Below are 27,986 nucleotides of genomic sequence, written 5' to 3'. Positions count from 1 at the left end.
GTGCCAGAGTGGGGGATACCCGGGTGGCCGTGGAGGAAGACTTCCTGGAGGAGGCATCAGGAAGCAGGATGGAGAGAATGAGGGGGAGGAGACTGTTCCCGGTGAGGGAAGAGCAGCTGCCAGCATTAGCAAGGGGCACAGGCTGTGGTCCGGGTGCCTCTCAGCTTCCCCTCCCTCTCCCTGCTCAGCTGACCCAGCGTCTGGACCTGCAGGGCAACGTGCTGCAGGAGATCCCCCCGGCTGCCTTCCGGGACCTGCCTCACCTGACGCACCTGGACCTGCGGCACTGCCAGGTGGGGCTGGTGGCCGAGGGCGCCTTCCGAGGCCTGGGCCGCCTGCTCCTCCTCAACCTGGCCTCCAACCGCCTGCGCGCGCTGCCCCAGGAGGCGCTGGACGGGCTAGGCTCGCTGCAGCGGCTGGAGCTGGCGGGGAACCTGCTGGAGGAGCTGCGGCCAGGAACGTTTGGGGCGCTGGGCGCGGTGACCACGCTGAACCTGGCCCACAACGCCCTGGTCTACCTGCCTGCCATGGCCTTCCAGGGGCTGGTGCGCGCCCGCTGGCTGCAGCTGTCGCACAACGCGCTCAGCGTGCTGGCCCCCGAGGCTCTGGCGGGCCTGCCTGCCCTGCGCCGGCTCAGCCTGCACCACAACGAGCTGCAGGCCCTGCCCGGGGCCGCCTTGTCCCAGGCCCGCGGCCTGGCCTGCCTCGAGCTGGGCCACAACCCCTTCACCTACATGGGCGAGGAGGATGAGCTGGCGCTCCCCGGCCTGCGGGAGCTGAGGCTGGACCACGGGGCCCTGCAGGCCCTGGATGCCCGGGCCTTCGCCCGCTGCCCCCGCTTGCATACCCTGGATCTCCGCGGGAACCAGCTGGACGCCCTGCCGCCGCTGCAGGGCCTGGGGCAGCTGCGCCGGCTGCAGCTGCAGGGAAATCCGCTCTGGTGCGGCTGCCGGGCCCGGCCGCTGCTGGAGTGGCTGGCGCGGGCGCGCGTGCGCTCGGACGGCGCGTGCTGGGGGCCGCGGCGCCTGCGCGGGGAGGCCCTGGACGCCCTGCGGCCCTCGGACCTGCGCTGCCCCGGGCCCGGGGCGGAGGAGGAGGCCGAAGAGCTGAAGGCCGCGCGGCCCCGGGCCCCTGACGGCGCCCCTGGGGAGGAGGCCGGGGCGGCCGGGCCCTGCCCGCGCTCCTGCGTGTGCGTCCCGGAGTCGCGGCACAGCAGCTGTGAGGGCCGGGGCCTGCAGGCAGTGCCCCGCGGCTTCCCCAACGACACCCAGCTCCTGGACCTCAGGCGGAACCGCTTCCCCGTGGTGCCCCAGGCGGCCTTCCCGGGCCTGGGCCGCCTCGTGTCGCTGCACCTGCAGCACTGCGGCCTCACGGAGCTGGAGGCGGGCGCCCTGGCGGGGCTGGACAGCCTCGTCTACCTCTACCTGTCGGACAACCGGCTGTCCGGCCTCAGCGCTGCCGCTCTCGAGGGCGCCCCCCGCCTGGGCTACCTGTACCTGGAGCGGAACCGCTTTGTGCGGGTGCCAGGGGCCGCCCTGCTCGCTCTGCCCAGCCTCTTCTCCCTGCACCTGCAGGACAACGCCCTGGACCACCTGGCGCCCGGTGACCTGGCAGGTGGGCGGGCCCTGCGCTGGCTCTACCTGAGTGGAAACCGCCTCGCCCGAGTGTCCCCTGGGGCGCTGGGCCCCGCTCGGGAGCTGGAGCAGTTGCACCTGGACAGGAACCGGCTGGGCGAGGTGCCCACTGAGGCCCTGGAGGGGCTGCCGGCCCTCCTGGAGCTGCAGCTCTCTGGGAACCCGCTCCGGGCCCTACGAGATGGCGCCTTCCGGCCCGTGGGCCGTTCACTGCAGCACCTCTTCCTGAACAGCAGTGGCCTGGAGCAGGTGGGCGCAGGGGAGGAGGGGCGAGGGGAGGCAGGCTGGGCACGGGGGCCCTGAGAGGAGCCGGGCACTGCGCCTGCCCCTAAGAGCTCAGGTGCGGGCCGCAGATCAGGCTGAATGCTGTGCCGCAGGGAGGATGCTGCTGAGGCCTGGAGGCGGGAGCTCCCCAGGGTCTGTGGGGTCACCTCTGTTACACATGTTGTGGGCAGGGCTTTTGTTATAATTATATGGGGTATATATATATATATATATAAAATTATATTATAAATATTTATAAGTCATATTTATATTTATAATCAAATATTTATAAATAAATTATATTATATGGGGGATAGGGCCTAGCAGAAAGAACCATGAACTGGGGGGTCTGGGTGACTTGCAGAGGGCAAGTGCTTGAGGCCTAGGCCTAGTGTGGCCCTTCGAGCCTGTCATGGCTCAGGTCAGGTCCCAACAGGACCAGCCTGAGTCTTCCACAAGCACTGCCCTTCCTGCCCCCGCCTTGGGCTCGCCACTCCCCAGGCAGGCAGGAGCTCACACCAGGGCCTGGCACCTTCCTGCAGATTTCTCCTGGGGCCTTCTCGGGCCTGGGGCCCCGGCTCCGGAGCCTACACCTGCAGAAGAACCAGCTGCGGACGCTGCACGCCCTGTCCGGTCTCAGTGAGCTGGAGCTCGTTGACCTCAGCGGCAACCCGTTCCACTGTGACTGCCAGCTGCTTCCGCTTCACAAGTGAGCACCCCCGCCTGAACCCCCCCAGCTATGGGCCCGGCCAGCTGCTCTCAAGCCCCCACCGTCTCCCTGGGGGCACCAAGTCGGTGCCATCTGAGCACCTTTCACGGGGGAGGATCCTGCCAGGGCCAGCTACCCTCTGGGGAGCCACCCCACAGGGCTTGGGGTGGGTTTCCCAGAGCCTCTATTCCCTCATCCATAAAGCGGGGGTGAAATCTGCCTGGCTGAGTGGACCTAGTCAGTGTGTGAGCGCTGTACATTATTGCCCAAGAAAGCAGCAAGGGCCCTGGAGCCCAGTGACCAGGGCTCAAACCCGCCTCTGTGATTGTCTCCTTTTGAGGAACGTGGCCTCTCTGTGCTTGTTTCGTCGTCTGTAAAGGGGATGATGGCGACTGTAAAATGATGTTAAATTCAGTAGCTTGTCTAGATCAGTTTGGCTCACCAGTCCTCCGCCACTGTTTATTACTGGCCCCCTTTTACAGGAAGGGGACTGAGGTTTGACTTGCTCAGGATCACGTAACTGGTGCGTCCACTCACCCACTAGGCCCCACCGTCCCCAAATCCCTGGGGGCCTCCTCGCTGTCCTCGGGAAAGCTCGGCACGGGGGCTCCCCCACCCCCACTTTTCTTCTCAGGTGGCTGGCTGGGCTGAACTTGCGCATGGGGGCCACCTGTGCCAGCCCTCCCAGTGCCCGTGGCCAGAGGGTGAAGGCCGCAGCTGCTGTCTTTGAAGCCTGCCCAGGCCGGGCTGCCAGGAAAGCCAAGCGGACACCGGCCCCCAGGCCTGGCGCCCGGGGGACCCCCGTGAAGGGAAGACAGCAGAAAGCGAACAAGGTTGGCCAAGGGGTGGGGGCAGGAAGACCTTGGTGGGTGGGTCAGGTTTTAAGGCCGTTATGGTAGTAGGAGTCTGACTTGTCTTGGTCCCAGTTTCATGAGGTTGTAGATCTGGGCAGGGACCAGATCTTCTTCGGGTGGCTTCTGAGAGTGATGTCCACCCTCTCCAGCTCTGGGCTAAGCTCAGAGGGGGCTTATGAGGAAATGACTGCACACCTTTTGTCCCCTGGGCAGTGGCCTGATTAAGCTGCAGCCTCCCGGGACTGTGTGTGTCCAGAAGAATCCCACAGTGATGGTCACTGCTGGCTTGCTTCAATTCAGCCTTTTCCCACCCAATCTCGGGGCCTCGCTTGTTGCTGGGGTGGGAAGAGCAAGGGTACAGGTGTGTTGTTGGCACCACAGATCAAACTTCATCACCCCCTTGACATTACATTTGACAAAACATATAGTTTTCTTTTTTGCTTTTTAAAGTAATTGGGATCATAATTCAGTTCATTCAGTCGTGTCCGACTCTGCCACCCCATGGATTGCAGCATGCTAGGCCTCCCTGTCCATCACCAACTCCTGGAGTTTACCCAAATTCATGTCCATTGAATCGGTGATGCCATCCAACCATCTCACCCTCTGTCGTCCCCTTCTCCTCCCGCCTTCAATCATTCACAGCATCAGGGTCTTTTCAAATGAGTCAGTTCTTCGCATCAGGAGGCCAAAGTATTGGAGTTTCAGCTTCAGCATCAGTCCTGCCAATGAATATTCAGGATTGATTTCCCTTAGAATGGACTGGTTGGATCTCCTTGGAGTCCAAGGGACTCTCAAGAGTCTTCTCCAATGCCACAGTTCAAAAGCATCAATTCTTTGGCGCTCAGCTTTCTTTATATTCCAACTCTCAAATCCATACACGACTACTGGAAAAACCAAAGCTTTGACTAGATGAACCTCTGTGAGCAAAGTAATGTCGCTGCTTTTTAATATGCCGTCTGCTGCTGCTGCTAAGTCACTTCAGTCGTGGTTGGTCGTAACTTTTCTTCCAAGGAGCAAGCGTCTTTTAATTTCATCGATGCAGTCACCATCTGCAGTGATTTTAGAGCCCTCCGAAATAAAGTCTGACACTGTTTCCATTGTTTCCCCATCTACTTGCCATGAAGTGATGGGACCAGATGCCATGATCTTAGTTTTCTAAATGTTGAGCTTTAAGCCAACTTTTTTACTCTTTCACTTTCATCAAAAGGCTCTTTAGTTCTTCTTTGCTTTCTGCCATAAGTGTGGTATCATCTGCATATCTGAGGTTATTGATATTTCTCCCTGCAAGCTTGATTCCAGCTTGTGCTTCATCCAGCCCAGCGTTTCTCATGATGGACTCTGCATATAAGTTAAATAAGCAGGGTGACAATATACAGCCTTGACATACTCCTTTCCCGATTTGGAACCAGTCTGTTGTTCCATGTCCAGTTCTAACTGTTGCTTCTTGACCTGCATACAGATTTCTCAGAAGGTAGGTAAGGTGGTCTGATATTCCTATCTCTTTCAGAATTTTCCAGTTTGTTGTGATCCACACAGAAAGGCTTTGGTATAGTCAATAAAGCAGAAATAGATGTTTTGCTGGAACTCTCTTGCTTTTTCTGTGATCCAGGGGATGTTGGCAATTTGATCTCTGGTTCCTCTGCCTTTTCTAAAACCAGCTTGAACATCTGGAAGTTCATGGTTCACGTATTGCTGAAGCCTGGCTTGGAGGATTTTGAGCATTACTTTACTAGCATGTGAGATGAGTGCAATTGTGCAATAGTTTAGGCATTCTTTGGCATTGCCTTTCTTTGGGATTGGAATGAAAACTGACCTTTTCCAGTCCTGTGGCCACTGTTGAGTTTTCCAAATTTGATGGCATATTGAGTGCAGCATTTTCACAGCATCATCTTTTAGGATTTGAAATAGCTCAACTGGAATTCCATCACCTCCACTAGCTTTGTTCATAGTGATGCTTCCTAAGGCCCACTTGACTTCCCATTCCACAATGTCTGGCTCTAGGTGAGTGATCACACCTGGGGTTTATTTTATTTTGGCTGGGCTGGGTCTTGTTGGCTGCACGGGCTTCGCTCGAATCGCAGCAAGTGGGGGCTACTCATTGTGGTGCGCAGGCCTCTCACTGTGGTGGCTCTCGGGCTTCAGCAATTGGCTGCACATGGGCTCAGCAGTTGTAGCTCCTGGGTTCTAGAGCACAGGCTCAGTAGTTGTCCTCCATGTGGCATCTCCCCAGATCAGGGACCAAGCCAGCATCTCTTGCACTGGCAGGCGGATTCTTTACTAAGTCATCAGGGAAGCCCTAGGATTTGTTTCTACTTCTATTGAAAGTAGCTGTTCCTCCCAGGAATACAAAGGCCTTGAAGGACACGGACCCTGATCCCAGCAGAATGTTCTGCGCTGGGGTGCTCTCCAGATTGAAGCCACCGAGTCTTGGTTGTGACCTGGCCGACGAGCTGGAGTTTAATCCCACTGTTTCCATTTCTTGTCAACTTAGGTCACCAAGTTACTGAATCTTAATGAGCCTTCTCTCTTACATGTAAAATAAAGTCAGCACATCCTCACAGGATCAAAGATGAAGCAAGCAGTTTGAACACCTGTAAGCTAGTGTCTGGCATGAGGCTGTCATAAACGCGGAATCCCTTGCTCCCCCGTCCCTTGAGCAGCCGAGTCCGATGGGGTGACAGTAAAGGAAGGTGCAGGGGGTTCCACCAGCGTTTGCCCCAGAGCGCCGCTCACTGCAGGCCGTCGTCAGGCAGTGGGCAAGGAGTGGAGAGGCTTCTGTTCCCCAGGACGTCTTCCAGTCTTCACGTGTTCCCCACCCCCTCGACCCCCACATCCCAGGGCAAGGGCAGTGGAGGGACAAGGTTCATTGTGTGCCTTGAGCTAAAACGTCCTGGAGGTCAACACTGCCATCTGTGACTGGCTAACCTCTAGGTCCCAGGGATGTTTGTACACTTGGTCATATACTTGCTGAGGGCAGCTTTGCGCTGGGCATGAGGGGCATGAAGACACGGGCTGGGCCTTTGGGGAGCCCGGGGTCCTGGGAGGGGAGTGGCAGGGACAAAGAACATAGCGTGTTGCTGTGGAGACACGTGTCGTGTTGCACTCTTCACGGGTGAACTCTCCCCGTCTGTAGCCGACCTGGAGAGGTGGCATCTCAGAACAGAAGGAACACTGACAGACTGCAGCAAGAAAGGGATTTAATCGTCTCACAGGATTTAAGTGTGGGAAGCCCATCTGGGGCTGGAACCGTGGCTAAACTTGTCCTCTAGCCCTGCCTGCGGCGCCCAAGCACTGTGAGCATCAACTTCTTCACTCAGGAAGAAGCAAAACTGAAGGCCAAACAAGTCCCATCTCCCCAGAAGCTCTTCAGTCAGAACTTGACCCTTAAAGGGCAAGAGCACAGGGGACAATGATTCTCCTCAGCTGGGCAAATCACCCTCAACAAAGGCAGGTGATGCGAGCAGGCTGTGGAACTGCAAGCCACCGTCAGCCACCTTCCTCCACTGAGCCACCGTCACCGAGAGGTGGGTAAGGGGAGGCACAGCCCGTCACATTTAGGGGAGTTCAGGCTACAGGAGCCTCGTTTCTCTTCCACGTGAGCCTGCACAGTGCCTTTAGGAAAGGACAAAAGATCTGGTTCTCTGAACTGAAATTGGCTCCCCTTGGGCTGGTCACCCATCTCTGGGATGACACCCAACAGCAGGGTCCTCAACACACCCATGGTCAGCACCCCATCTGGCAAGCATGGACCATAGCAGCTATTACAGGGTAACACAGGGACACACCCAGCCATGCTGTCTCTACTCAAACACGTGGAAGGAAAGAAGGGCTGAGGAGAGCAGCCTGTTACCACCTAGACCCCAGGTCTCCTGAAGAGAGGGTGGGTCCGAGGGAGAAGACAGCTTCAAAGGAGACTTAACTGCAGAGAAGCAGCAGCTGAAATGTGGGCAGACGCTAGATGAAACTTCTAGATTGTACTTTCAGAGGAGCAGCGGAATCAAAATATATTATGGAGTTAAGGACATGCACAGTGAGGAAAAGGACCAAGAAGTATGTCCCCGTCTCCAGGACCTCCTCCAGGGCCACGTCAGCCAGCAGGGCAGACCATCCCCTGTGTAGAGGCCCCGAGACTTTCTGGCAAGGCCAGACCTGTTCCTGGTTAACAAAGAAAAGCACAGGTCCCATCCAGCTGGGCTCCAGAGTGGGTTAAGTTCAACGCTGATGGCACCTTCTCTCTCAGGATACCTGCATGCCTGTGCACACGCCCACCCCCACCCCCCTTTCCCGTGGCACAGGGACTGGTGTGGTCTCCCCCACCTGAGGCCCTGGCAAGCTCCCTTTTCCAGGGAGCAGACCTTATCTCTGCTCCTCTTGAAAATGGAGTCAGTATTTATGCCAAGGGAAAATCGATCAAGGCCACTTCACAAGTCACCAGGACCTACATGCTGATCACTGCTGCTCAGCTGCCTGCCAGAGCTGGGTGTGGGTGCTGGCACAGGGCTCCCCAACATCCTGGGGGTGCCAGGAGGAGCAGAGCCCCAACCGAGGCAGGAGGGGCCGCTCCTCATGGAGTCTGGGGCAGAGGCTGTACCTCTCACACCACTCTCGTCCGTCGGGTGACGGTCTGTCCCCACCTTGAGACCTGCTCGGGCCTAAACACTAGCCAGCTTGTCTCCTGTGTGTAGCCCCCACCCTGGCAATGGAGCAGTGTGGGGGGAGTGGAGGGGACTAGTGAGGAAGAGCTTCAGGAATTCGAGCTGGAGAGGGAGCTGCTCGCAGGCAGCCCCCGTCACATGGCCTTGCTGGAAAGGCCAGAGGCTAGAGGAGACCCTGGCTGCTCCTTGGGTGCCCGGCCCGCACAGCACCAGGCAAAATGTATGCAAAAAGGCTCAGTCTCCAAACTAAAGGAGGTTGGCGTGGTGGCCAGAGAGGCGCCCTGGGCTGGCTTCTGGCTGGCAGCGAGGAAGGCTCAGTCGTCCGTCTCCTGTTTGATGTTCTCGACGGGCACCGGCAGCTCTGGACTCGGGGCCTTGTCACCCGTGGCCACGTCCAGGTGCTCTTCCTTCACACGCACGGCGATGACTGAAGAGGGAGAGAGGTACGGGGCAAGGAGGAGGGAGCATGGAGCTCAGGATCTGGAGAAGGAACCGGGCTTCCTACAGACAGGGGCCCTTGGGTGTGGTGGGCAGCCAAGGCCTAGGGCCCCGTCCCACCAGCCTGGCAGGCAGCCCACCCTGTTGAGGGCTGGGGGTGCAGAGGGCCAGGCCAGTGCTCGGCTCCATTCAGAGCTGGGGGCGGGTGTCTGAGAAGCCCTCCAGGCTCAGTGGTCTGAGAGATTTCTTGGTGCCCAGAAAATGCCCTTCAAGCCTGCCTCTGCCCTTCTGTGCCAGGTGGGGAAGGAGAGGACCGGCCTCTGAGCAGGGAGCCGCCCGCCGGCCCCGCCCGGGAGGCTCTTACTCTCTTCAGGAGCAGGCTCCGATGGGGCCTTCGCTGCCGCCTGCAGGTCCTCCTCCAGCAGGGCCTTTTTGGACCCCTGTCTGAGGGGCCGCGTCTTGGCCGGTGGTATTCTTTTTCCTTGGAATAAAAACAGAATTCAACCCAGGTGAGGGCTATATCCATATGCAATAGCGGCCAGGCAGCCCAGCAGAGGGGTAGGTGCCAGCTGGGGAGGACCGAGGCCCAGCTCTGACCTCAGCCCTCAGGGCTGTGGGTCCAAGGGGCAGAGCTTCTCCCCAGTAAGGGGTCAGTGCCCTCACCCCGCCATGGTAGTTCAGCTTCCTGTTTCTGCTCCTCACTTTCTTCACTTCTGCACCGTCACTTTGCCAGCCCTGATTCGGGACGGCACAGAGTCCTGCCACTCGATCCACACCACACCCTCACAGGATCTTAACCCTGCCCAGGGACCGCATCTGTTTCCTCTGTTCCCTTTCGGGACATCCTGTCTTCTGCAGAGACCACGTCAGGGAGCCCAGCTCACTGCAGCTCAGCCTGGGGCCTGCTGAGGTTGGGCCGGCCTGTGAGAGGTCCCTAAGCTTGGTGGTCACCCTCGCTCCCTTCCCCTGGGGATCATGGGAGAATGACTTCCGTCTGTTTGCTCTAACATTTTTACTTTCATACACTGCAGCTGCACAAGGCCTCAGAGACCAGGCCACCCCTGACCCCTGCTCCAACCCATATAGTCTCTTGTCTCTTTTCCTCAGCATCCTGAACACTGCCAGAGACCAGAAGACTCCCTCATTGTGCTCTGGGCCCCTAAGATACAGGGTGATGGATGAGCTCGTGGGCAAGGGGCAAAGGAGAGGTGGGAACATAAAGAGTGTGACTGATCTGGGTAGTGATCCCCTGCCCAGGGACACAGGCTCAGGTGATCCCAGGTCCCACCCCAGCCGGGTAGCTTTAGAGCACCACTTACGTTTCTTCCCAAACTGTTTCTTCTTCTTCTTTGTGGCCTCTTTGGCTTTCAGAGGTGTGGTGGGCTCTGTTGTTGAAAGACACGGACATGAGGTGAGAAGAGAGTTCTGAGAGGACATAGGCTGCAGGCACGTCCCGAGACCCCTGCCCACCCCTCACGGGCCTCCCTTACACAGGGGACGCTCCTGAAGGAAAGCCAGAGCTGGGCCGTGAGAACGGGGAGGGGCTGCAGGGAGGGACTGGATGACAGCTGTCCCTTCTTCCCACCCGCATCACCAGGGTGCTCAGAGGGGCCTGGGGGATTTACCTGGTGCACAAGGGCACGAGCATATGACAGAGTGGGCAAGGTCAAGGAAGGAGCTCTGCAGGCCAGAGGGAGAGGGAGACAGAGAAGTCAGGAGCAGGAGGGGGGAGACCAGGGCCACTCTCTCCCTAGAAGTGGTCCAGGAGATGCTCGATCTCATGCCAGAGGGCCAAAGGTGGGCATGCGGCACGGGGGGTGGGGTGGAGGGTAGTTGGCAGGAAGGAAAAAGAAAAGGAAAGTCAAGAGCCCCTCAGGGCCAAGAGAGCCCAGACCTGTGGCCACAGGTGGCTGGAGCTGGTAGCCGGTGAGCTCACACCAGCCGACGGGGTAGATGTCTGGGGACTCGCAGTCCACCCACTGGTCGTACTCGCTGTCCCAGCCATCGAAGTGGATGCTAAGAAGCCGGTGCACCACCCGCTTCACAGTGGCCACGCAGATGAGCCGGGGCTCCATCAGGTCCACGGCCTCCAGCTTCATGCCCACCTTGAAGCCGTGGTTGGGGCAGTCCTGGGATGGGGATGAAGGCCAAGCAAATCAGCTAAGTCTCCACGCTGGCAGGGCAGCCCTGGGTGTGGGAGCAGGGGCGGGGGCCTCAGACCAGGAACCCCTCTGCACTGTGATCCCAGGCACCAGCCCCTCTGGGAAAGGGACTGGCTGACCGTTCAGCACGCATCCACATCAGAGTTTGGACTTGTCCCCGAAACAGCTGATCTTAGCAGCAGGGACTCGAGAGGAGAAGGGGTTGGAACCACCACCTTGGGTGGCAGTGGGCAGGGTTGGTCTCCTCACCATATTGAAGAGTCTCGATGGAGCTGCCTTTGCCTTGGTCTTCTCCAAGTAGGCCTCCCAGCTGAAAGTGTGAGCCTCGTACCCTGCAGTGGAAGGTGGAGATGAGGGAGGGAGGGAGATGAGGGAGGGAGGGAGGTGAGGGGGAGTCCCGGACAGTGCCAAAGGGGCTCCTGCAGCTCCATCAGGACTCAGCCCAAAGTCTCCCCAGCAACCTTCTTCCCTCCTGCCCAGGCTGGTACCTGCTCTAGGACCATGGTCCTGTAGTACAGGGTGTTCACTGCCCAAAGGGACAGGTGGGAGTTCTGCTCACCAAGCCACATGGGGCCATGGGGCCAAGCCAGCCCAGACTAAGGGCTAGTGGTGACCGTGGGGAGTGCTGTCACCTCTCCAGTCCACTCAGACTTCAATTCCGGGGGTCTGGCTTGGCCTGTGGCCTCAACCCTGCTCCCTCCAACTGTATGCCAGTCTTACCTTTCGGGGGTGTGAGCTCAATGTCATTCTTCTGGCAGAAGTTGGCTGGGAAGATGGCATGGGAGGAGGCGTGGTAACAGAACCAGTCGGAGCCATCTGTGGAGGGGCCTCCGTCCACACAGATCATCAGGTAGCCGTCCAGGAGGACCTAGTGGAGGCAGAGAGGGAAACAGAACCTGGTGCTCTAAACTGCACCCCCATTCCAGGGTGAGGCGGCAGGACAGGGACAGGAGACGAAGCTGCTTTTCAGAGCACTCAGCACTCATGTAACCCATAATGGTAAAATCATCTAGCTTCCTCACGTGTGGTCAGTCATGTCAGACTCTGCAACCCCATGGACTGCAGCCTGCCGGGCTCCTCTGTCCATGGGATTCTCCAGGCAAGAACATTGGAGTGGGTTGCCATTTCCTCTTCCGAGGGATCTTCCTGACTCCCTCAATGGACACCACATGCTGTGCCAGCAGGAACTGTGTCTGTCCTTTTGTCACTGTGTTCTCAGGGGTGAACACGGGGGCCCAGCCTGGAGGTTTGCTAGACAGACACATCAGCGTGTCCCCAGGAAGGCCAAGGGGTGGTGGCTGGCTCCGCAAGCTGCAGCAGTAACAGAGGTTTGCAACAATGCCAGCTTGGCTAAGGCGTGGCAAGGCCAGCGCCCAAGGAGACAGCAGACGGTGGCGGGAAGGCCCACACTTGCCCCAGGACCAGGCTCAGGTCAGGTGTTCCACAGCACCCACGGGTGGCTGGCCAGGGACTCGGCTAACCTGCCAGCTTGATGCCGTGGCCGACATGCCTGGACCAGCCCACACGGTTGGCAAGCCTCTGACCCCCGAAGAGAAAGCAGATTCCAAACCAGGAGCCAAGTCCATGTGCACGAAAACCAGTAGGGGGCACTCTACCACCGCCCTGTCCATAGGAAGCGCTGCTGGAGGCCCAGGGCGCCCAGACTCACCTTGCAGATGGTCGCCACGCAGATGTTGCCCAGATTCAGGGGGTCAATGGCCTCCAGTTTCATCCCTTCCTCAAACCAGCCACCTTCTGTGTAGACAGCTCGAACCTTAAAGGAATGGGGCAATTGGGCAATCTCTGGGCTGACCCGGGGGAGGGGTGGGGAAGAGGCCTCAGCTGCCGACGGCCTGGTAAGGAAAAGGGGAGAGGAAGGGAGATCCGGGGCCTCAGGTCTGGAGTGGACCTGCAGCCAAGGGGCAGTGCCCAGGGCTGGGCCTCACCTTCTTGAACAAGTAAGGAACAGCGTCACAGTAGATCTTCCGGAAGGTGGGGTGGTGGGCCATGTCACTGCGCCTCTCTTTTAGGGAGATAGTGGAGGGAGGAAGGGAGAAAGAAGTTGAAGCTGCTAACAGGACCATCTCCACGCCTCCCCCAGAATGTGGGGCTGCTCAGCAACCTCCCACCCGCACCGAGGAGCTCTCTGTTGGAAGTAATCAGCACTGAGGACCCAGACTCCTCCTACGTCGCAAGGAGAGGATGTGGCCTGGAACCTCTAGCTGTGAATTAACTTTTGCCATTTCAGGCTGGAGAAGGAAATGGCAACCCACTCCAATATTCTTACTTGGAAAATTCCACAGACAGAGGAGCCTGGCGGGCTACAGTCCATGGGGTCACAAAGAGCTGGACATGACTGAGCAACTAACACACAGAACACACTTCAGGCTGAGTGTCACTGGTCAAGTCACTCAACCCCTTGGGACACCTGGTCCAGTCCTGCCATCCTCAGGGTAAAGATGACTGCCCCCATTACTCAGAGTAGTTGTGGAGTGCAGAGATGTGCCCCCCTGACCAGGCCCATGCTGGCCAGGGACTCGGCTAACCTGACAGCTTGATGCCGTGGCCGACTCGCCTGGACCAGCCCACAGGGTGGATCAGGGGACTCCACATGTGGCACCAGAAGTCGTCGTCGCTGTCACCATCCTCATAGAGGAGCCGCAGGCGACCCCCGATGACTGTGTCCACCACGGCCATGCGGGTCCGGGACACCTGGGACTTGTCCACCACCTCCAGCCGCATGCCCTGCCGAAAGGGGTACTTCATGCTCTCCACCATCTGCAATGACATCAGAACACAGGCCTGCTGGGGGCGATCCCTCCCTCCCACTGTCCAGTCCTGTCCCTTGGGAGTAACCAGAGGACGGGATGGGGCAGGGGGCAGGAGGAAGCCGGCAGAGGAGCCCCTCCTGCCCGCCAGGTCCCTGGGATGATAGAATATTTACAATGTATGCACCAAAATGTCAGCAACTCATTGCGATGGGAATCACAGACTGCTTCTCAGATTAAGGAAACAGGTGCCCCAGGGAGGTCGTGTGACTCACCTGGAGTCACACCGGATCATTAGTGCCAGAGCTGAGCCACAAATCTTGTCCTGGGGTCCAGCTCTATGCTCCTTCAGGGATCTGCACTCTGATTACACGAGTCCCTCCCAGTGCTCTCTACCTTCCGGCCCCTGCTGACAGCACTCACTCAACCAGCCTGGTGTTTAGAGAACTGAGCACCCTTTGCCTCGACACCTCTAATTTCAGCCCTGGCTCCGCTGGGCTGCAGCTCTCAACAGCTCTCCTAGCACCTCAGCAGTAATGCCTGCCTCTTGGACACAGCCGAGGACAGTGACCAAGATCCCACAGCAGCTCTACAGCCCCGGTGGTGGGGCCTGGGTGAAGAGACAGGCAGTTCTGTCTGCTGAGATTCTCAAGCTGTCCTGCCTGGGACAGAGGATGATACGGAAGTTCTGCGGCTTTTCCAGCACCGGGGCACTGCGGACTCAGGGAGAGCCATTCCAGTTTCTTAGTGGTGGTGAGGACTGAGCAGTGCAATTCCAAATCCCACCAGGAGGGGGAGCATGCCAGATGGCAGTGCCTTGTATACAACAAGCACTTAGTCAAATCTACTGAATGAATAGAGGTCTCCTACATTGCAGGCAGGTTCTTTACCACTAGCGCCACCTGGGAAGCCCAGTTGAATGAATGCTCCTGAAAATGCTATGAGCAAAGGGAAGGATCTGGAAGAGCACACCAGCAGACAAAGCAACATGACCGATGAGGCTGGAACAGAGAAGGGAGGAAGCTACTGGCAGAAGACGCCCACCACCCATACTTAGGGAATCTGGAGCTGCTCTGATGGCTAAACCAAGGGGGTCTTAGAAAAAATACTCCAGTGAGCAGCACCAAGGACTGACAGAAGGGGAAAGGGCAGGAGCAGGCCAGTCAGGAGACCCCAGGGTGCTCTGCCAGACCTTGATATGGAAGTCCACAGGAAGTGTCCTGGAGCCCACCAGCCGTTTCATGAGGTAGCCCTTCCAGTCGGTGAACTTGGCATGGATGGCTGGGGAGACAGAGCAGAATCCTGAATACAGACTGCCACCACTCTGCTGACGGGTGCCAGTCTGCCCCAGAGAGCAGCAGAGGGCCTGAATGACATATTTCTGCCTTCTCAGGCCGGCAGTCCTGGACTCCCCAACCTGGACCTGCCCTGGGGCCTCTGGACGAGGGAGGAGAGGAAGTGAGGAGGCAGGAGGGCTCTGGGCTGGTCTGACTTCTCCCAGGGGGGCCATAGGAACCAGGACGGGGAGCACTCTCATCAACTCACTCCGCGGGGGCACCAGGATCTTGCTGTTGATGGCACACCAGCCGATGGGGTGGACATCCACAGTCCCCAGGTTGCACCAGAAGTCATGGCTGGCATCATTTTCAAAGCCTTCATATCGGAGCAGCACCCGGTACCCTGAGCAGGAGGAAGGGGAGATGAACTCTTAGGCCTTCTTGCTTCTCCAGCCTAAACCAGGCTGCCTACTCCAAGAACCCCTTCTACAACAGCCAGAGCGAAAACAAACCCCTGCCATGTACCTGGAAAGCAGTATGGCACAGTAGGGGAGTAATTTTCTACGGCCTGATCGACCCCGGAATGAACTTCAAAATGGGGGTTTCCAAACTCGCCAAGCTCTGTGGCCCCCTCTAAGGCAGGCAGCACGAAAGCATAGCAAGGAGGGAGAACCAAACTCCAGTGGGCGGGTTTTTTTGTTTTATGAAGCTGATGTCTGCTCCGGCACTGCCTGTCCATCTGGAGATGTCGCCCCCAGCCCCTGACCCCGCCTTGGCCGGAGGAGCACCCACCTGCTGCCTGGATGACCGAGGCGATCCAGTACACCCGGCTGGGGAGCACGGCGTCGCTGTTGAGAACCTCTACCTTCATTCCCTTCATCACATCCTCCCACTGGTCATAGAGTGGGACCTGCGCGGGGGTGAGAGGGTTCAAGGGGACAGTGAGCCACCTGGGTGGGCAGAGGAGAGCGGCTGGCCGCAGGGCCTCACAAACGCGCTGTATCCTCTCCTTTGCCCCTCGGTATTTCCCCTCACTGTGTGTGGAAGGCCGGGCCCAGCACCAGGGAGGAAGCGATGAACGGACGCGCCCGCCTCTGTGAAGAGCCGAGTCAGGGGACGGGAGTCGCAGTGTCAGACAGCCCTGCTCATCTCTACAGGACCGGCTCCCAGTTGCTACCCTCTGGCACATCACACCTGTACCAGCAGACATCTAGCAGTTTCCCACTCTGACTATGTAACAGGCGCTTCTAAGACACAAATAGCACTCCTTCAATAGTCATACCGGGTGGCTGGATTTCTCTCGTGGTACAGTGGGTAAGAACCTGCCTGTCAGTGCAGGTCGTGAGTTCAATCCCTTGTTGGGGACTAAGCACCCACAAGCCAAGGGGCAACTAAGCCCTTGCATTGTAACAAGAAGCCCCTGTGCTCCGCAACAAAGACCCAATGCAGCCAAGATAAACTAAATAGGCCTTCTCCAGATTTCCTGGGGTTTAGGAGCCCCCTCTGCCTCTCTCTGCACCTGTGGGGGACCACTGCTCAGGCCTGCACTCCAAGCCCAGCCCTCCAGTCTCAGCCTCGGCCGCTTCTCAGTGACAGCCACCTGGGGCTTCCCAGGTGGCTCAGTGGTAAAGAATCTGCTTGCCAATGCAGGGTTTGATCCCTGAGTCGGGAAGATCTCCTGGAGGAGGGGATGACAACCCACTCTAGTGTTCTTGCCAGGAAAACTCCAGGGATGGAGGAGCCTGGCGGGCTATAGTCCACGGGGTCTCAAGGAGTCAGATGCAATTTAGGCATTGACAGGGAGTCAGGGAGGCTTTAGCAGAAAGGGTTCCAGGAGGCACCCATATCTGCCTCCCAGGAGCCAATGGGCCGGGGGCAGTTCACAGGCACCAAGCTGTCAACAGGAAAGCACTAAAAATGGGGGAAAAGAGAAAGGGATTCTCACAGTTGGCTCTGGATACCAAAGCACAAAGTGCCATTATGTGAATCAGCCTGGGGGCGACCTCCGAGGGGAGTGCTCAAAGCCCTCGAAGAGGGTCTTTGGGAGGACTTGGTGAAGGACAAGTGGGCAGAAAGGTGAATTGGAGCCAGTGGCAAAGCCGGGCTTTGAGCACCCAGACTTCATCCTGTTCCCTCCCAGTGCTGAAGCAGTGAGGCAGGTGGGTGAGCCGGCAGCAGCAACCGGGCCCCTGCCCTCCCTCCCCTCATGCCCAGGGCACTCACATGCTTAAAGCAGCTGACAGGAGCAGCCTTGTAACTGTGATCCTTCAGGAACTTCCCCCAGTCGAAACCCAAGACCAGCGCTGCAGAGCCAAGAGGACCAGAGTTGAGGGGTTGAAGTGCGGAGCTCTCGCAGCAGTGACTCCAGGAAACCAGGCGGGCCTGAGGACTGGGAGCAGCCTGGGCCGACCCCATACCTGCCCCAGCAGTGGCCACTGCAGGAACCCGGGCCTGGGGACCGGGAGCACAGGCCCCTTCCCACCATGCAGCCCAGGCCCACCCCATACCTGCCCCAGCAGTGGCCATCAGGATGGGACGGGGAGGACCTCATCCAGAGGCTGCCAGACTCTCAGTAGAGGGAGTCAGAGGGAAATGTCTGATCTTTCTCCCTCAAGAGAAAGAGGGAAATTCAAAGACCCTCAAGGCTTAAATTCCTCAGACCGCCCCCAACCTCTCATTGGCCACAGCCAATCTAGATGGGTGGGAGGCACACACACCACAGTCCCTCCAGCCCTGATCTGGGAGCTGTGTCAGACCACCTAGTACACAGCTGCCAGTCTACATTTATTTACAAACAGCTACTCATGCTCAGAAAGAGAGAAGTTCCTGATCCCATCACCCTTCTTCACACCAGGTCTAGGTCTCCACTGCCCCAGGAACACAAAAGCCAGAGAGCTACAGGCAATGCTAAACAAAGGAAGCTAACTCTTGGCTTTTCAGTGCTCAAGAGTAGAGTGATTGAGGGATCTTCTGGGCCATCTCACAGTTACTCCCAGGTGAGGAAGATGCCATCTAAAGCGAGCCTGGGCTGGCCCTTTCTAGCTGGCCCTTCTCCAATCCTGGCTCCTAGGGAGCGACCCCTCCCCTCACCTGCTGAGTCCTGGCACCACACCCCACTGGCTTCCTGAGCACCAGTCCCCACTGACTTACCGTCCTGCCCAGTTGGGGTCCCATCAGCAAGCTGTCCTGTCCCCTGGGAGTGGAGGAAGGCTCCAATTTTGGCAGACCAAGCAGCTTTGTGCAGAACTTTGGCCTTCTTGGTAGGTGGTTTTCCCTGGAGGGAGGAGAGCCTGTCGGTAGCCTAAAGGCTGATAACAAGGCTCTGGATTTGGACTGCCCTGGTAATCTCTTTGGGACTCTAGTTTCTTCACTTGTAAATCAAGATGATAACAATTATAATGCTTAGCTCAGGGGGGAGTTGCAAGGGTGAGGGTCACATATTGTGCTGAACTCAGAAAGCACTTAGCCATTGTTCACCTGCTGGCGTGGGGGTTGGCAGAGCCAGAGAGCAGGGAGGGATACATTTTTCCATCTTTTAAGCTCTGCTACTGCCAGGAAGTTCTCGCTGGTGGCCAAAGCTCTCAGCCATCTCCTTCCCCTGGTGCTCCTATAGGTTTATGGCAAAGAAGGGGCTTCAGAAGGCTCATGAACTGAACAGAGTTTATGAGGTGCTCAAAGGGGTCCTACCCCAGAGTGAAAGGCCACTGACCTGTGTGTGTGTTAGTCGCTTAGTCATTTCCGACTCTTTGCGACCCATGGGCTGTAGCCTGCCAGGCTCCTCTGTCCATGGGATTTTTCTTCAGGCAAGTATACTGGAGTGGGTTGCCATTTCCTTCCCCAGGGGATTTGCCAGACCCAGGGGTCGAGCCCAGGTCTCCAGCATCAGAGGCAGATTTTTTTACCATCTGAGCTATAAGGAAAACCTGGTCGGTAATTTGTAGCTTAAGCACTGATCAGAGAGGCCCAGAGAATGTATTAAAGAGATCAATGATTGGGGGAGAATGGACAGACGCACATGTATGGCTGAATCCCTTTGCTGTTCACCTGAAACTAGCATGACATTGTTAATCAGCTGTGTTGTTGTCTAGTCACTCAGTTGTGTCCGACTCATTTGCAACCCCATGGACTGTAGCCAATCAGGCTCCTCTGTCCATGGGATTTCCCAGGCAAGAATACTGGAGTGGGTTGCCATTTCCTTCTCCAGGGGATCTTCCTGACCCAGGGATCAAACCCACCTCTCTTGCATTGGCAGGCAGATTCTTTACCACTAAGCTGCAAAGGAAGCTACTGTAATACAAAGTAAAAAGTTAAAAAAAAAAAAAAGAGAGATCAATGAACTAGAAATATGGGTTTAGGGAGTTCCCTGATTGTCTAGTGGTTAGGATCTGGTGCTTTCACTGCCATGGACAGGGTTCAATCCCTGGTCAGGGAACTGAGATCCTGCAAGCCAAGTGGCACAGCCAAAATTTAAAATAAAAAAATGTGGGTTTAAGTTCCAAAATCACTGCAGATGGTGACTGCAGCCATGAAATAAAAAGACACTCCGTGGAAGAAAAGTTATGACCAACCTAGACAGCATATTAAAAAGCAGAGACATGTCTCTTTGCCAACAAAGGTCTAGTCAAGGCTATGATTTTTCCAGTAGTCATGTAAGAATGTGAGAGTTGGACTATAAAAATAGCTGAGCACTGAAGAATTGATGCTTTTGAATTGTGGTGTTGGAGAAGACTCTTGAGAGTCCCTTGGACTTCAAGGAGATCCAAACAGTCTATCCTAAAGGAAATCAGTCCTGAATGTTCATTGGAAGGACTGATGCTGAAACTCCAATACTTTGGCCTTCTGATGCGAAGAACTGACTCCTTTGAAAAGACCCTGATGCTGGGAAAGATTGAAGGTGGGAGAAGAAGGGGACAAGAGAGGATGAGATGGTTGGATGGCATCACCGACTCAAGGGACATTAGTTTGAGTAAACTCCGGGAGTCAGTGATGGACAGGGAGGCCTGGCATGCCGCAGTCCATGGCGTCGCAAAGAGTCGGACACGACTGAGCGACTGAATTGAACTTAAGTTCCACACAGACCTGGCGCCAAATCCTGGCTCTTCAATTTTATTTGTGTACACCTGAGTAAGTTAGCAAAAATTTTTGAGGCTTTGAAATAGTAATCTTTAAAAATTCATTTAAAAAATTCATTTTTTAGGAATCACTGGTTAGACTGAGGGTGCCAAGCCCTCCGCAAGTATCCCCAGACTGTAGTTAATAAACGATGTTATTCTTAGCTCACTGGGAAGGACTTTCTTATGTCTTGACTAAAAGCTGAAAAGTGAGGGAGACAACAGTAGCTGTCTCATGAGTGAGAGATAACATGCACGAGGCTTTAACTAGAAGAGCTGGGCTGAGGCCCACATCAGGCTTCACAGGACAATTACCTGGGGTGCTCGTTAAAGCCTCCTATGTCTAGGCTGTGCTCCCTCCCAATTAAACCAGAATCTTCATGAGATTTTTGAAACCTTCCAGGTGACCCCTACGTGTAGTCACGTTTGAAAACCAGTGTAGTGAAGACACAAGGCCAGGCTCCTGAGATGAGGCTCCAGTCTCAGCTCTGTCCTCTTCCTACAGAGCCCACAGGTAGATGATTCTCCCTCTTTGGACCTCAGCACACTTGTCAATTAGTATGTGGGTTAGACAACACATCTCCAAGAATCCTCCCCCTTCTCAGAGTTCTACAAATGTCAATAGTAGAGGCCGGTAAGACTAGTTGGTAATACCAACTAGAGGTTGGTAAGACTTTCTAGGCAGCTGCCTGTGGAATGGAGTCAGAGTCAAGGCACCATCTTCTCAAACCCCCTGTGGCCGGAGAAGCTTGTGGCCCATTTCCCAGCTTCCTTTCAGAGCATTTGTAAAAGTGCAACAGGAAGACATGGGTGCCAGACTCCCGCCTGAGTTCTTGTTTACAACTTATTGAGGGCAGCGGTTCTCTGGCAGCCTAGTGGTTAGGACTCTGCACTTCCACTGCAGGGAGCATGGGTTTCATCCCTGGAGCTGAGATTCCCCCATGCCATGCAGCACAGCCAAAAAGAGAACTTCCTGAGGACACCTCAGACCCTGAGGGGTGAGGGCTGGGGGTGAAGGGAAGCTCCAGGAATCTGCAACTTACTGAGCTCCAGAAATGGGTGCGTAAGAAATACCAGGCTGTTTACAACCTCAGAAGACTACAAGCAACGTCCTGCCCAAGCCCTCTGGGCCCCTCACCAGCACAGGTAGTGGTTCCTGACCCAGCAACCAAGGCCCCAGGAAGGGTCTTCCAAGTGACTGCCTCTCACCTGCAATCTTGCCAAGATACTGGCTTTCTTGGAGTTGGAGGAGTAGCTCCTGGAACAGGAGACACTGCAGAATCTCTTGGTCTTGGAGAAGAAGGCTTCCCTGGTACCCACGATCCCACACATCTCACAGACAGCTGGGAAGAGAATTTAGCACGTGACTCCCTTGATCATCACCCCAGTTCAAACAAAATGATGGGCCCTTCAAACCTGGGGCACTGCATTAACCCCCTAAGGCTGACAGAACTGGAATAGGAGGAAGAAATTTGGGTGTGTACCCCTGAAGCTGTGTGGCATCCCTTGGCTCTGTGTCAAAATGGGGCTAAGGAGAATCCCTGCGGACAACTGGGGAAAGTTTGCAAAGAGGAAAATGAGAAGACAAAAATGTACCCATATCATTTAATTTCTGTGGGCCTGTTTTCTTCTCATCTCTAAAGAGGCTGAACTAGATCAATGTTTCATCCCTGATATCACATTAGAATCACCTGGAAAGCACTTAAAAATGCCCTGATTAGAATGACCTGCTCTGCGGTGGGACACAGACATCAGTGGTTATGAGAAGTTCCCCAGATGATTCTAATGTGTGGCCAGGTGAGTGCATCCCCAGACTAGATGGTCTCTAATAGTTCATTCTAGTCCTAAGATTCTAAGATAATGACTGGAAGAAGATAGAAGGGAGAAAAATAAAAGAAAGGGGAGACAGGACTTCCCTGGTGGTACAGTGGCTAAGAATCTGCCTGCCAGTGCAGGAGAGGCGGACTTGATCCTTGGCCTGGGAAGATTACAAGTGCCACAATGCAGCTAAGCCTGTGTCCCAAAACTACTGAGCCCGTGCACCTACAGCCTGTGGTCCGTAATAAGAGAAGCCACCACAAGAAGCCCACATACACAACGAAGTACTCCCATTTGCTTCAACTAGAGAAAGCCCGCGTGCAGCAATGAAGACCCAGCGCAACCAACAGTAACATAAATAATTTAATAAAAATAAAAAGGGAGAGAGGAAAAGAAGACAGGATGAATGGAGAGGCAAAGAGTATTAGATGCTCCTCTTCTAAAGAGTAAAGGGACCAAGAAACAGGAGTGTCATCACAGACCATCTAACCTGCCTCTTTGCACAGGCAGTCCCCACACTGGAGGCCCTGACACCGAGGTCCAGCAGCTGTACAAGCATCACACCTCTGACGCCAACTGGCTTCCAGATGATTCACGGGGATTCTTATCTGCCCTCATCCTCTTACCTGGAGGTCACTTAATTCTGTATTTCCTTGCCTCTCACTTCCGACTCACGAGCTATTTCTTGTCCCTTCCCAGAGAGTAACCAGATCACATTAGGTGTCGTATATTCTCAAGACCCAGGCTTAGAAATCCACCAACTATTATTATTTACACAAACGCAAAAGCACCACCATGTTAATGATCGGCATCTAATATGTGCTGAATGAATATTAATTGTGAGAAAAGAATGAAATCACAACTTGAAATCAGACTGAAATGACCCTTGGGGATACTTGGGGTGCCTCTGTCTCTCTCACAGGTCCTTAGACATCAGATCAAAGAGCCCTTTACACCTGGACGGCTCCGCCCACCTGGCCTACATCTGCCTCTCCATCCATAGCCTCTGAAACCTCCCTATCTTTGGGGGACACTTTGAAGGCACCTGGCTCAGAACCACTGCCGTCCAAGGACCGGGGCGTCCCAGGGCTGAGCAGATGCAGCGGGGAGGTGGGCAGCTCCCCTGCTTCCCGATCCTCATGTTCTGCTTCACTTGACTCCTCAAGATAGGAGCTGCTCTCACTGCCCACACTGCTGTTGTAACTCCGGAAGCTGTCATAGCCGCCGAAGAGCTCCAGGTCATCGTCTTCCTCTTCCTCCTCCATCGGTTCTGAAGACGGAGTCTCCTAGGAAAAGGATGACACAAAGCAGGCAGAAGCAATCGTGGTTGGCTTACTGTAAGACAAGGGAAACTGCAGGTCTGCTATCAACTCCCTTTCCAGGTCCTGGTCAAGTCAACGCTTCTGGGCCGAGCGGCAGGTACAATCAAACACCCCTTTCGTAAACACCAGGATCATTACTCTTGTTTATACCTTTCTCAACTGCAAGTCAAAAGAATACCTTAGCCAGACAGAAACATGTATTAGGAATTCACCAGGGTCCTCTGCGGATTTATACATGACGACATTTTACCACAATTCACACAGAACAGAGTGATGTGAAAATATACTAAGCATGGTGCTTCGTGAAGACATTCTGGAAAAGATGTATTCCAGAAACTCATTCTTCCCCCTTCAGCAGGTATACACCAAAGTAATTTCAACTCAAAAACAATTTAAGTCAGACGAAAGTTAATTTGGGGCCCAGACTGCCCTAAAGAGGATTTGAGGCAAATGACATACTAGCACTGTGGGACATACCATAGCTTTGGACCTAGCCTTGATCCTAACTAGCTGTGGGTCCTTGGGCAAGTTATTTAACCTGTCTGGGTCTCATTTTTCTCATCTATAAAACAACAACAAAAAAAATTGGTTCAAAAGATGTGCAATGTGAAATGAGGTATTCTATATGAATCTACGTGGCATGTAGCAGAAAAGGTGTGAAGCGTTTGGGCTCTAGGCCAAGACTCCAAAACCATCCCTACTATATGACCTGCAGCAGTTCAATCTCAGTGCCTCGGTTTCCCCATCTGTAAATGAGGACAATTCCACCTATTTCATAGGCTTTGGGGGAGAAGTAAGGGTTACTATGGGAAAGGCACTCAGAATAGTGACATGCACACAGCAAGTGCTCAATAAATGCTGGTGATCATTACTGGTTAAAAGCACAGGCACTCAAATCGGATATGCCGGAGCTGGAATCCGGGCTCTCCTACTTAGGGCTCTCGGTTTCTCCATCAGTACAATGGCTGTAACAAGCCTTCTTTAGAGTGCTGCTGTGCGCACCCAGGCGCTATGTAAAGCCTAGTTCTGTTCCCAGCAGTCAGTGACAGCTCTGAAACTGGGAGTTATCATTCACACTCTACACTGATGATGATTCTTCTTGACTCTTGGAGAGTTTGTGAGCGATTCCACTTTATATTTACACTACATATGCAAATGTGCCAGAAAGGACATTCAAATATAAGGTAACCAGAAGCCAAATGATGAAAGGATATATGGGTTGCAGGTGGTGGGAAGAATGGGAAAAGCAAAACAGGGAGAGTTTTGGAACCTGACAGACTTAGTGCCCATCTCCTTCACTTTACAGCTGCGTGGCCCTCCTGGAGAGTGGCACTACCCTCTCCAAGCCTCAGGTGCATGATCCATAAAAAAGCAGACAATAACACAGGACTTGTTACTGTGGGATAACGCACGAGAACGCTCCAGATACGGAGTGTTTATTAAACTTTAATCTTCCTTTACTTCCCACCAGGATGTGACAGGCCTCACAGTCCCTAAAGAGGCCACCATGAGACAAGGGGGAGAAGGAAGATTCAGGAGCTCTCATATCCTGAACCCAGTTCCTCTTCCCCCAGGCCAGTGAAGCTGTTCTTCCCTCAACCTCACTCGGACCCAGGAGAACGGGAGCAAAAGGCGATGCCAATCGCCTCTGGCCTTGCTCAGCCTAACTACCTGTTTATCCATTCTTCCATCCTCCACCCTCCAGGCGTCGCTCAAAGGCCCACCGAGCGAGGCTCTCGGGGTTCCCTTTCCGAGAAGTCCTCTCCCTCTCACCTCGACGCCCCGGGGCTTCTCCATGAGACCTAACACAGTTTCTTCAACCGTCACCAGGTGCAGGAAGCCATATTGGCCTCGCCGCTCTCCCGGAGCTTACTCATTGGCCGCCTCCCAGGGCCGAAGGCCAATCACGCTGCAGGAAAGAGGTAAAGCCGGTTCCGCGCTGGCCTGAGCCCCGCCTCCCCTGGAGGCGGGGAAGCCGCGGGTGCTTATGGGACTTGTAGTTTCCTTTGGGCTGCGCGTGGAGGGGGTCGTTGCTATGGCGCCGTGAAAATTTCCCCGCCCCAGACCTGCCTGGCCCGGGAGGATAGTTCTTGTTTCTCCACGGTAACCTCTTGCTATCACACCGACTCCGTTCTTCATTAAACAATTATTGAATACCTAAGAGGGTACTAGCAACCTTCCCTGGTGGCTCAAAGGTTAAAGCGTCTGCCTTGGAATGCAGGCGACCAGGGTTCGATCCCTGGGTCGGGCAGATCCCCTAGAGAAGGAAAATGGCAACCCACTCCAGCACTCTTGCCTGGAGAATCCCATGGAGGGAGGAGCCTGGTGGGCTACAGTCCATGGGGTCGCAAAGAGTCAGACACGACTGAGTGACTTCACGTAAGAAAGTACTGTTCAGGCACCCTCCAGGAAAAACCTCGCCCTTTCCCTGATGAGAAATTAAACGTGCCCTAGTGCGGGGATGCCTAGCAGAGTGACTGTTCCCTGTTTAGGCAGAAACTGGAATACTCACTCTTAGGTCCAATGGTATAAATGTCCCACATGCTTAAAATTCTGCAACACTCTACCTTGCATCACCATCTCCTGAAATAAACCTCAGATATGAGGCTCTCTGCCTCATTCTTTTGGGACCCACAACGGTCCTTTAAGGACCCACAACCGTCCTTACTCACAGTTCTAGGTGCTGTAGTAGAGCTTTAAAAAATATATATATTCATTTATTTGTCTGTGCTGGGTCTTCCTTGCTGTGTGGACTTCAGTTGCAGAGAGGTGGGGGTAAGGTGGGGGCCACTCTTCCTTGCAATTCGTGGGCTTCTTATTGCCGTGGCTTCTCTGGTGCAGAGTACCAGCTCTAGGACACAAGGTCATTAGTTGTGGCACACAGGCTTAATTGCTCCACAGCACGTGGGATCTTCCCGGACCAGGGATCAGAACCCTGTTTCTTGCATTGGCAGGCGATTCTTTACCACTGAGCCATCAAGGAAATTCTATCATGGAGCTTTACAAACATCTTAAATCAGGGACAATCAGTCACTGTTTCACAAATGAGGAAACAGTGGCCCTTTGGGTTTAGACACTTTCTAAGATCACATTTGATTGGAATTCAAGATTTATTCCAAATTCTTTGCCTATGCTATACTATACTCTTAATTGAGAATCTAAATATAATAAGTAGGCCTTGACATATGTTAAATATATTTCTAAATTTGAGGTCCACTAGATACATGTGAAAGTCTTTCTTATTTGCTTTCTTCAAGACTTTCTACCTCCAACCACATACCCATGCTGTCCACGAGTACTGTTGGTTCTTCTGCCACCAAAAGGTATCCTATATTTTTAAAAATTATGTATTTTTTTTATTTGACTACACCAGGTCTAAATTGTGGTATGGGGGATCTTTAGTTGTGGCATGAAGGAGCTTTAGTTGAGGCATTTGAGTTCTTAACTGTGGCATGTGGGATCTAGTTCCTGAACTAGGGATCAATCCTGGGCCCCCTGTATTGAGATTGTGGGGTCTGAGCCAATAGACAATCAGGGAAGTTCCCAGACACAGAATTTAGAGGAGGAGGTAAAGGGCCCTAGTTGGCAGAAAAATGTAACCACAAACCTGTAAAGATTTTTAAGGAAATAAGTAGATTGTTTAGATTTTGTTTTAAGAGCTCACTCTCTAGATGCTGCGTGGAAAGTGTGTTGGAGGTAGATCAAGGGAGCAGCAGGGGGACCACTTAGAAGGCTCCTGTGCTGATCCAGGGGAGGGATGCTGGTGACTTGGACCAGGGCAGACTTAGAGGACGTGCAGAAAAGTAGAAGAATTTGAGAAGTATTTTGGAGGCAGTAATTAATTGTATGGAGTAGGTTTGGAAGACGGTGGAATCCAGAATGACTGGGTAAATGTGTCAGATGGGTTGACCATGTTCTGTAGTGGGTAAAAACTGTACAAGGAATAAGTGAGTTTGGATGGTTGAATAGAGGGAATTAGGAGTTCTGCTTAGCCTGATATGCCTCCAAGAGGGCAAGAAGGTAGTGGAGTTCACCAGAGAGTCCTGAGTTAGAAATATAAACCCTGAAATTAAAAAAAAAAATTATTTGGCTGCACTCGGTTTTAGTTGCAGCATGCGGGGTCTTTCGTTGTGGCATGTGGGCTCTGTAACTGTGGTACATGGGCTCCAGAGTGCACAGGTTCGGTAGTTCGGGTGCACTGGCTTAGTTGCTCTGTGGCATGTGGGATCTCAATTCCCCAACTAGGGAGCGAACCTGCATCCCTCACGTTGGAAGGAGTCTTCTTAATCACTGAGCCACCAGGGTAGTTTCCTCAACACTTTGTTGTTGCAGTTTTCAACAACCTCCCTTTAAGATGGAATGAGAGTCCCTAAATCCATCTTCTCTGTGATGTATTATTTTTCACCTCTCAATGGATATATCATCAACAGTAGAAGAAAGCAAAAACCTGAGCTTTCCAGTTTCATGGCATTTCCACAAAAGTACCCAGCTTTGGGGGAGGGAAGGAAGCTGAGGCAGGTCCCAGTGATGTGAACTGTTAGCCTAAGTTGAAATGGCAGTTAATGAGGAATTCAGTTGAAACATCTTATTAAACACAGGTTGCTAAGCAACAGTGGCTACCCTGAAAGTGTGGCTGTTTCTTCTGCAGTGGAGCTCCTGGGTCTTTGGTCTGAGCTGTCACAAAGGTATGCTTTTTGGCTGGTCTGAGCTATGCCTTTATATACAATCTTATATAGTCCCCTCTTTCTGAGGCCTTTCCTCTGTGAGTCACTGCCCCTGTCTCTCCGGGATCATTAAATCTCTTGCTCTCTGTTGGATCATTCCCAAATAACTGCACACATGTGCTCATGTGTCACCCATTCTAGACAAATAAATCCCTTGAAATCACCTCCTCTGTCCCTGACCATTATGCTCTTCTCTTCCACCCCTCGATGTCTTGAAAGAATTGTCTGTGCACACTACCTACCTCCATTT

General features: G+C 54.3%; 2 protein-coding genes across 3 annotated transcripts; one reads left to right on the top strand and one right to left on the bottom strand.

Moving 5' to 3' along the window:
• Positions 1-28: 28 nt before the first annotated feature.
• Positions 29-6,035, top strand: CHADL (chondroadherin like). The gene is made up of 4 exons (XM_069586108.1): positions 29-1,883; positions 2,441-2,607; positions 3,242-3,440; positions 5,803-6,035. Exons 1-4 carry the CDS (start codon positions 69-71, stop codon positions 5,833-5,835), a joined length of 2,214 nt encoding a protein of 737 aa, XP_069442209.1. The 5' UTR covers positions 29-68; the 3' UTR covers positions 5,836-6,035.
• Positions 6,036-6,641: 606 nt separating this feature from the next.
• On the bottom strand, positions 6,642-24,974 carry L3MBTL2 (L3MBTL histone methyl-lysine binding protein 2). Of its 2 annotated transcripts, XM_069586109.1 has the most exons (17): positions 24,786-24,974; positions 22,736-22,976; positions 21,082-21,215; positions 17,912-18,035; positions 16,985-17,064; positions 15,554-15,671; positions 15,030-15,164; positions 14,677-14,765; positions 13,263-13,494; positions 12,663-12,739; positions 12,386-12,490; positions 11,437-11,584; positions 10,966-11,048; positions 10,449-10,683; positions 9,874-9,939; positions 8,919-9,035; positions 6,642-8,543 (listed from the first exon to the last, which is right to left on the bottom strand). In XM_069586109.1, exons 1-17 carry the CDS (start codon positions 24,807-24,809, stop codon positions 8,431-8,433), a joined length of 2,121 nt encoding a protein of 706 aa, XP_069442210.1. In that variant the 5' UTR covers positions 24,810-24,974; the 3' UTR covers positions 6,642-8,430. The 2 variants fall into 2 exon arrangements, with proteins under 2 accessions (XP_069442210.1, XP_069442211.1); XM_069586110.1 differs by lacking the exon at positions 8,919-9,035.
• Positions 24,975-27,986: the final 3,012 nt, after the last annotated feature.

This window comes from Ovis canadensis, chromosome 3 (assembly GCF_042477335.2).
Source record: "Ovis canadensis isolate MfBH-ARS-UI-01 breed Bighorn chromosome 3, ARS-UI_OviCan_v2, whole genome shotgun sequence".
Lineage (NCBI taxonomy): Eukaryota > Metazoa > Chordata > Mammalia > Artiodactyla > Bovidae > Ovis > Ovis canadensis.
Note: the sequence above shows the minus strand (reverse complement) of the source record. Positions and strands in the feature narration are given on the sequence as shown.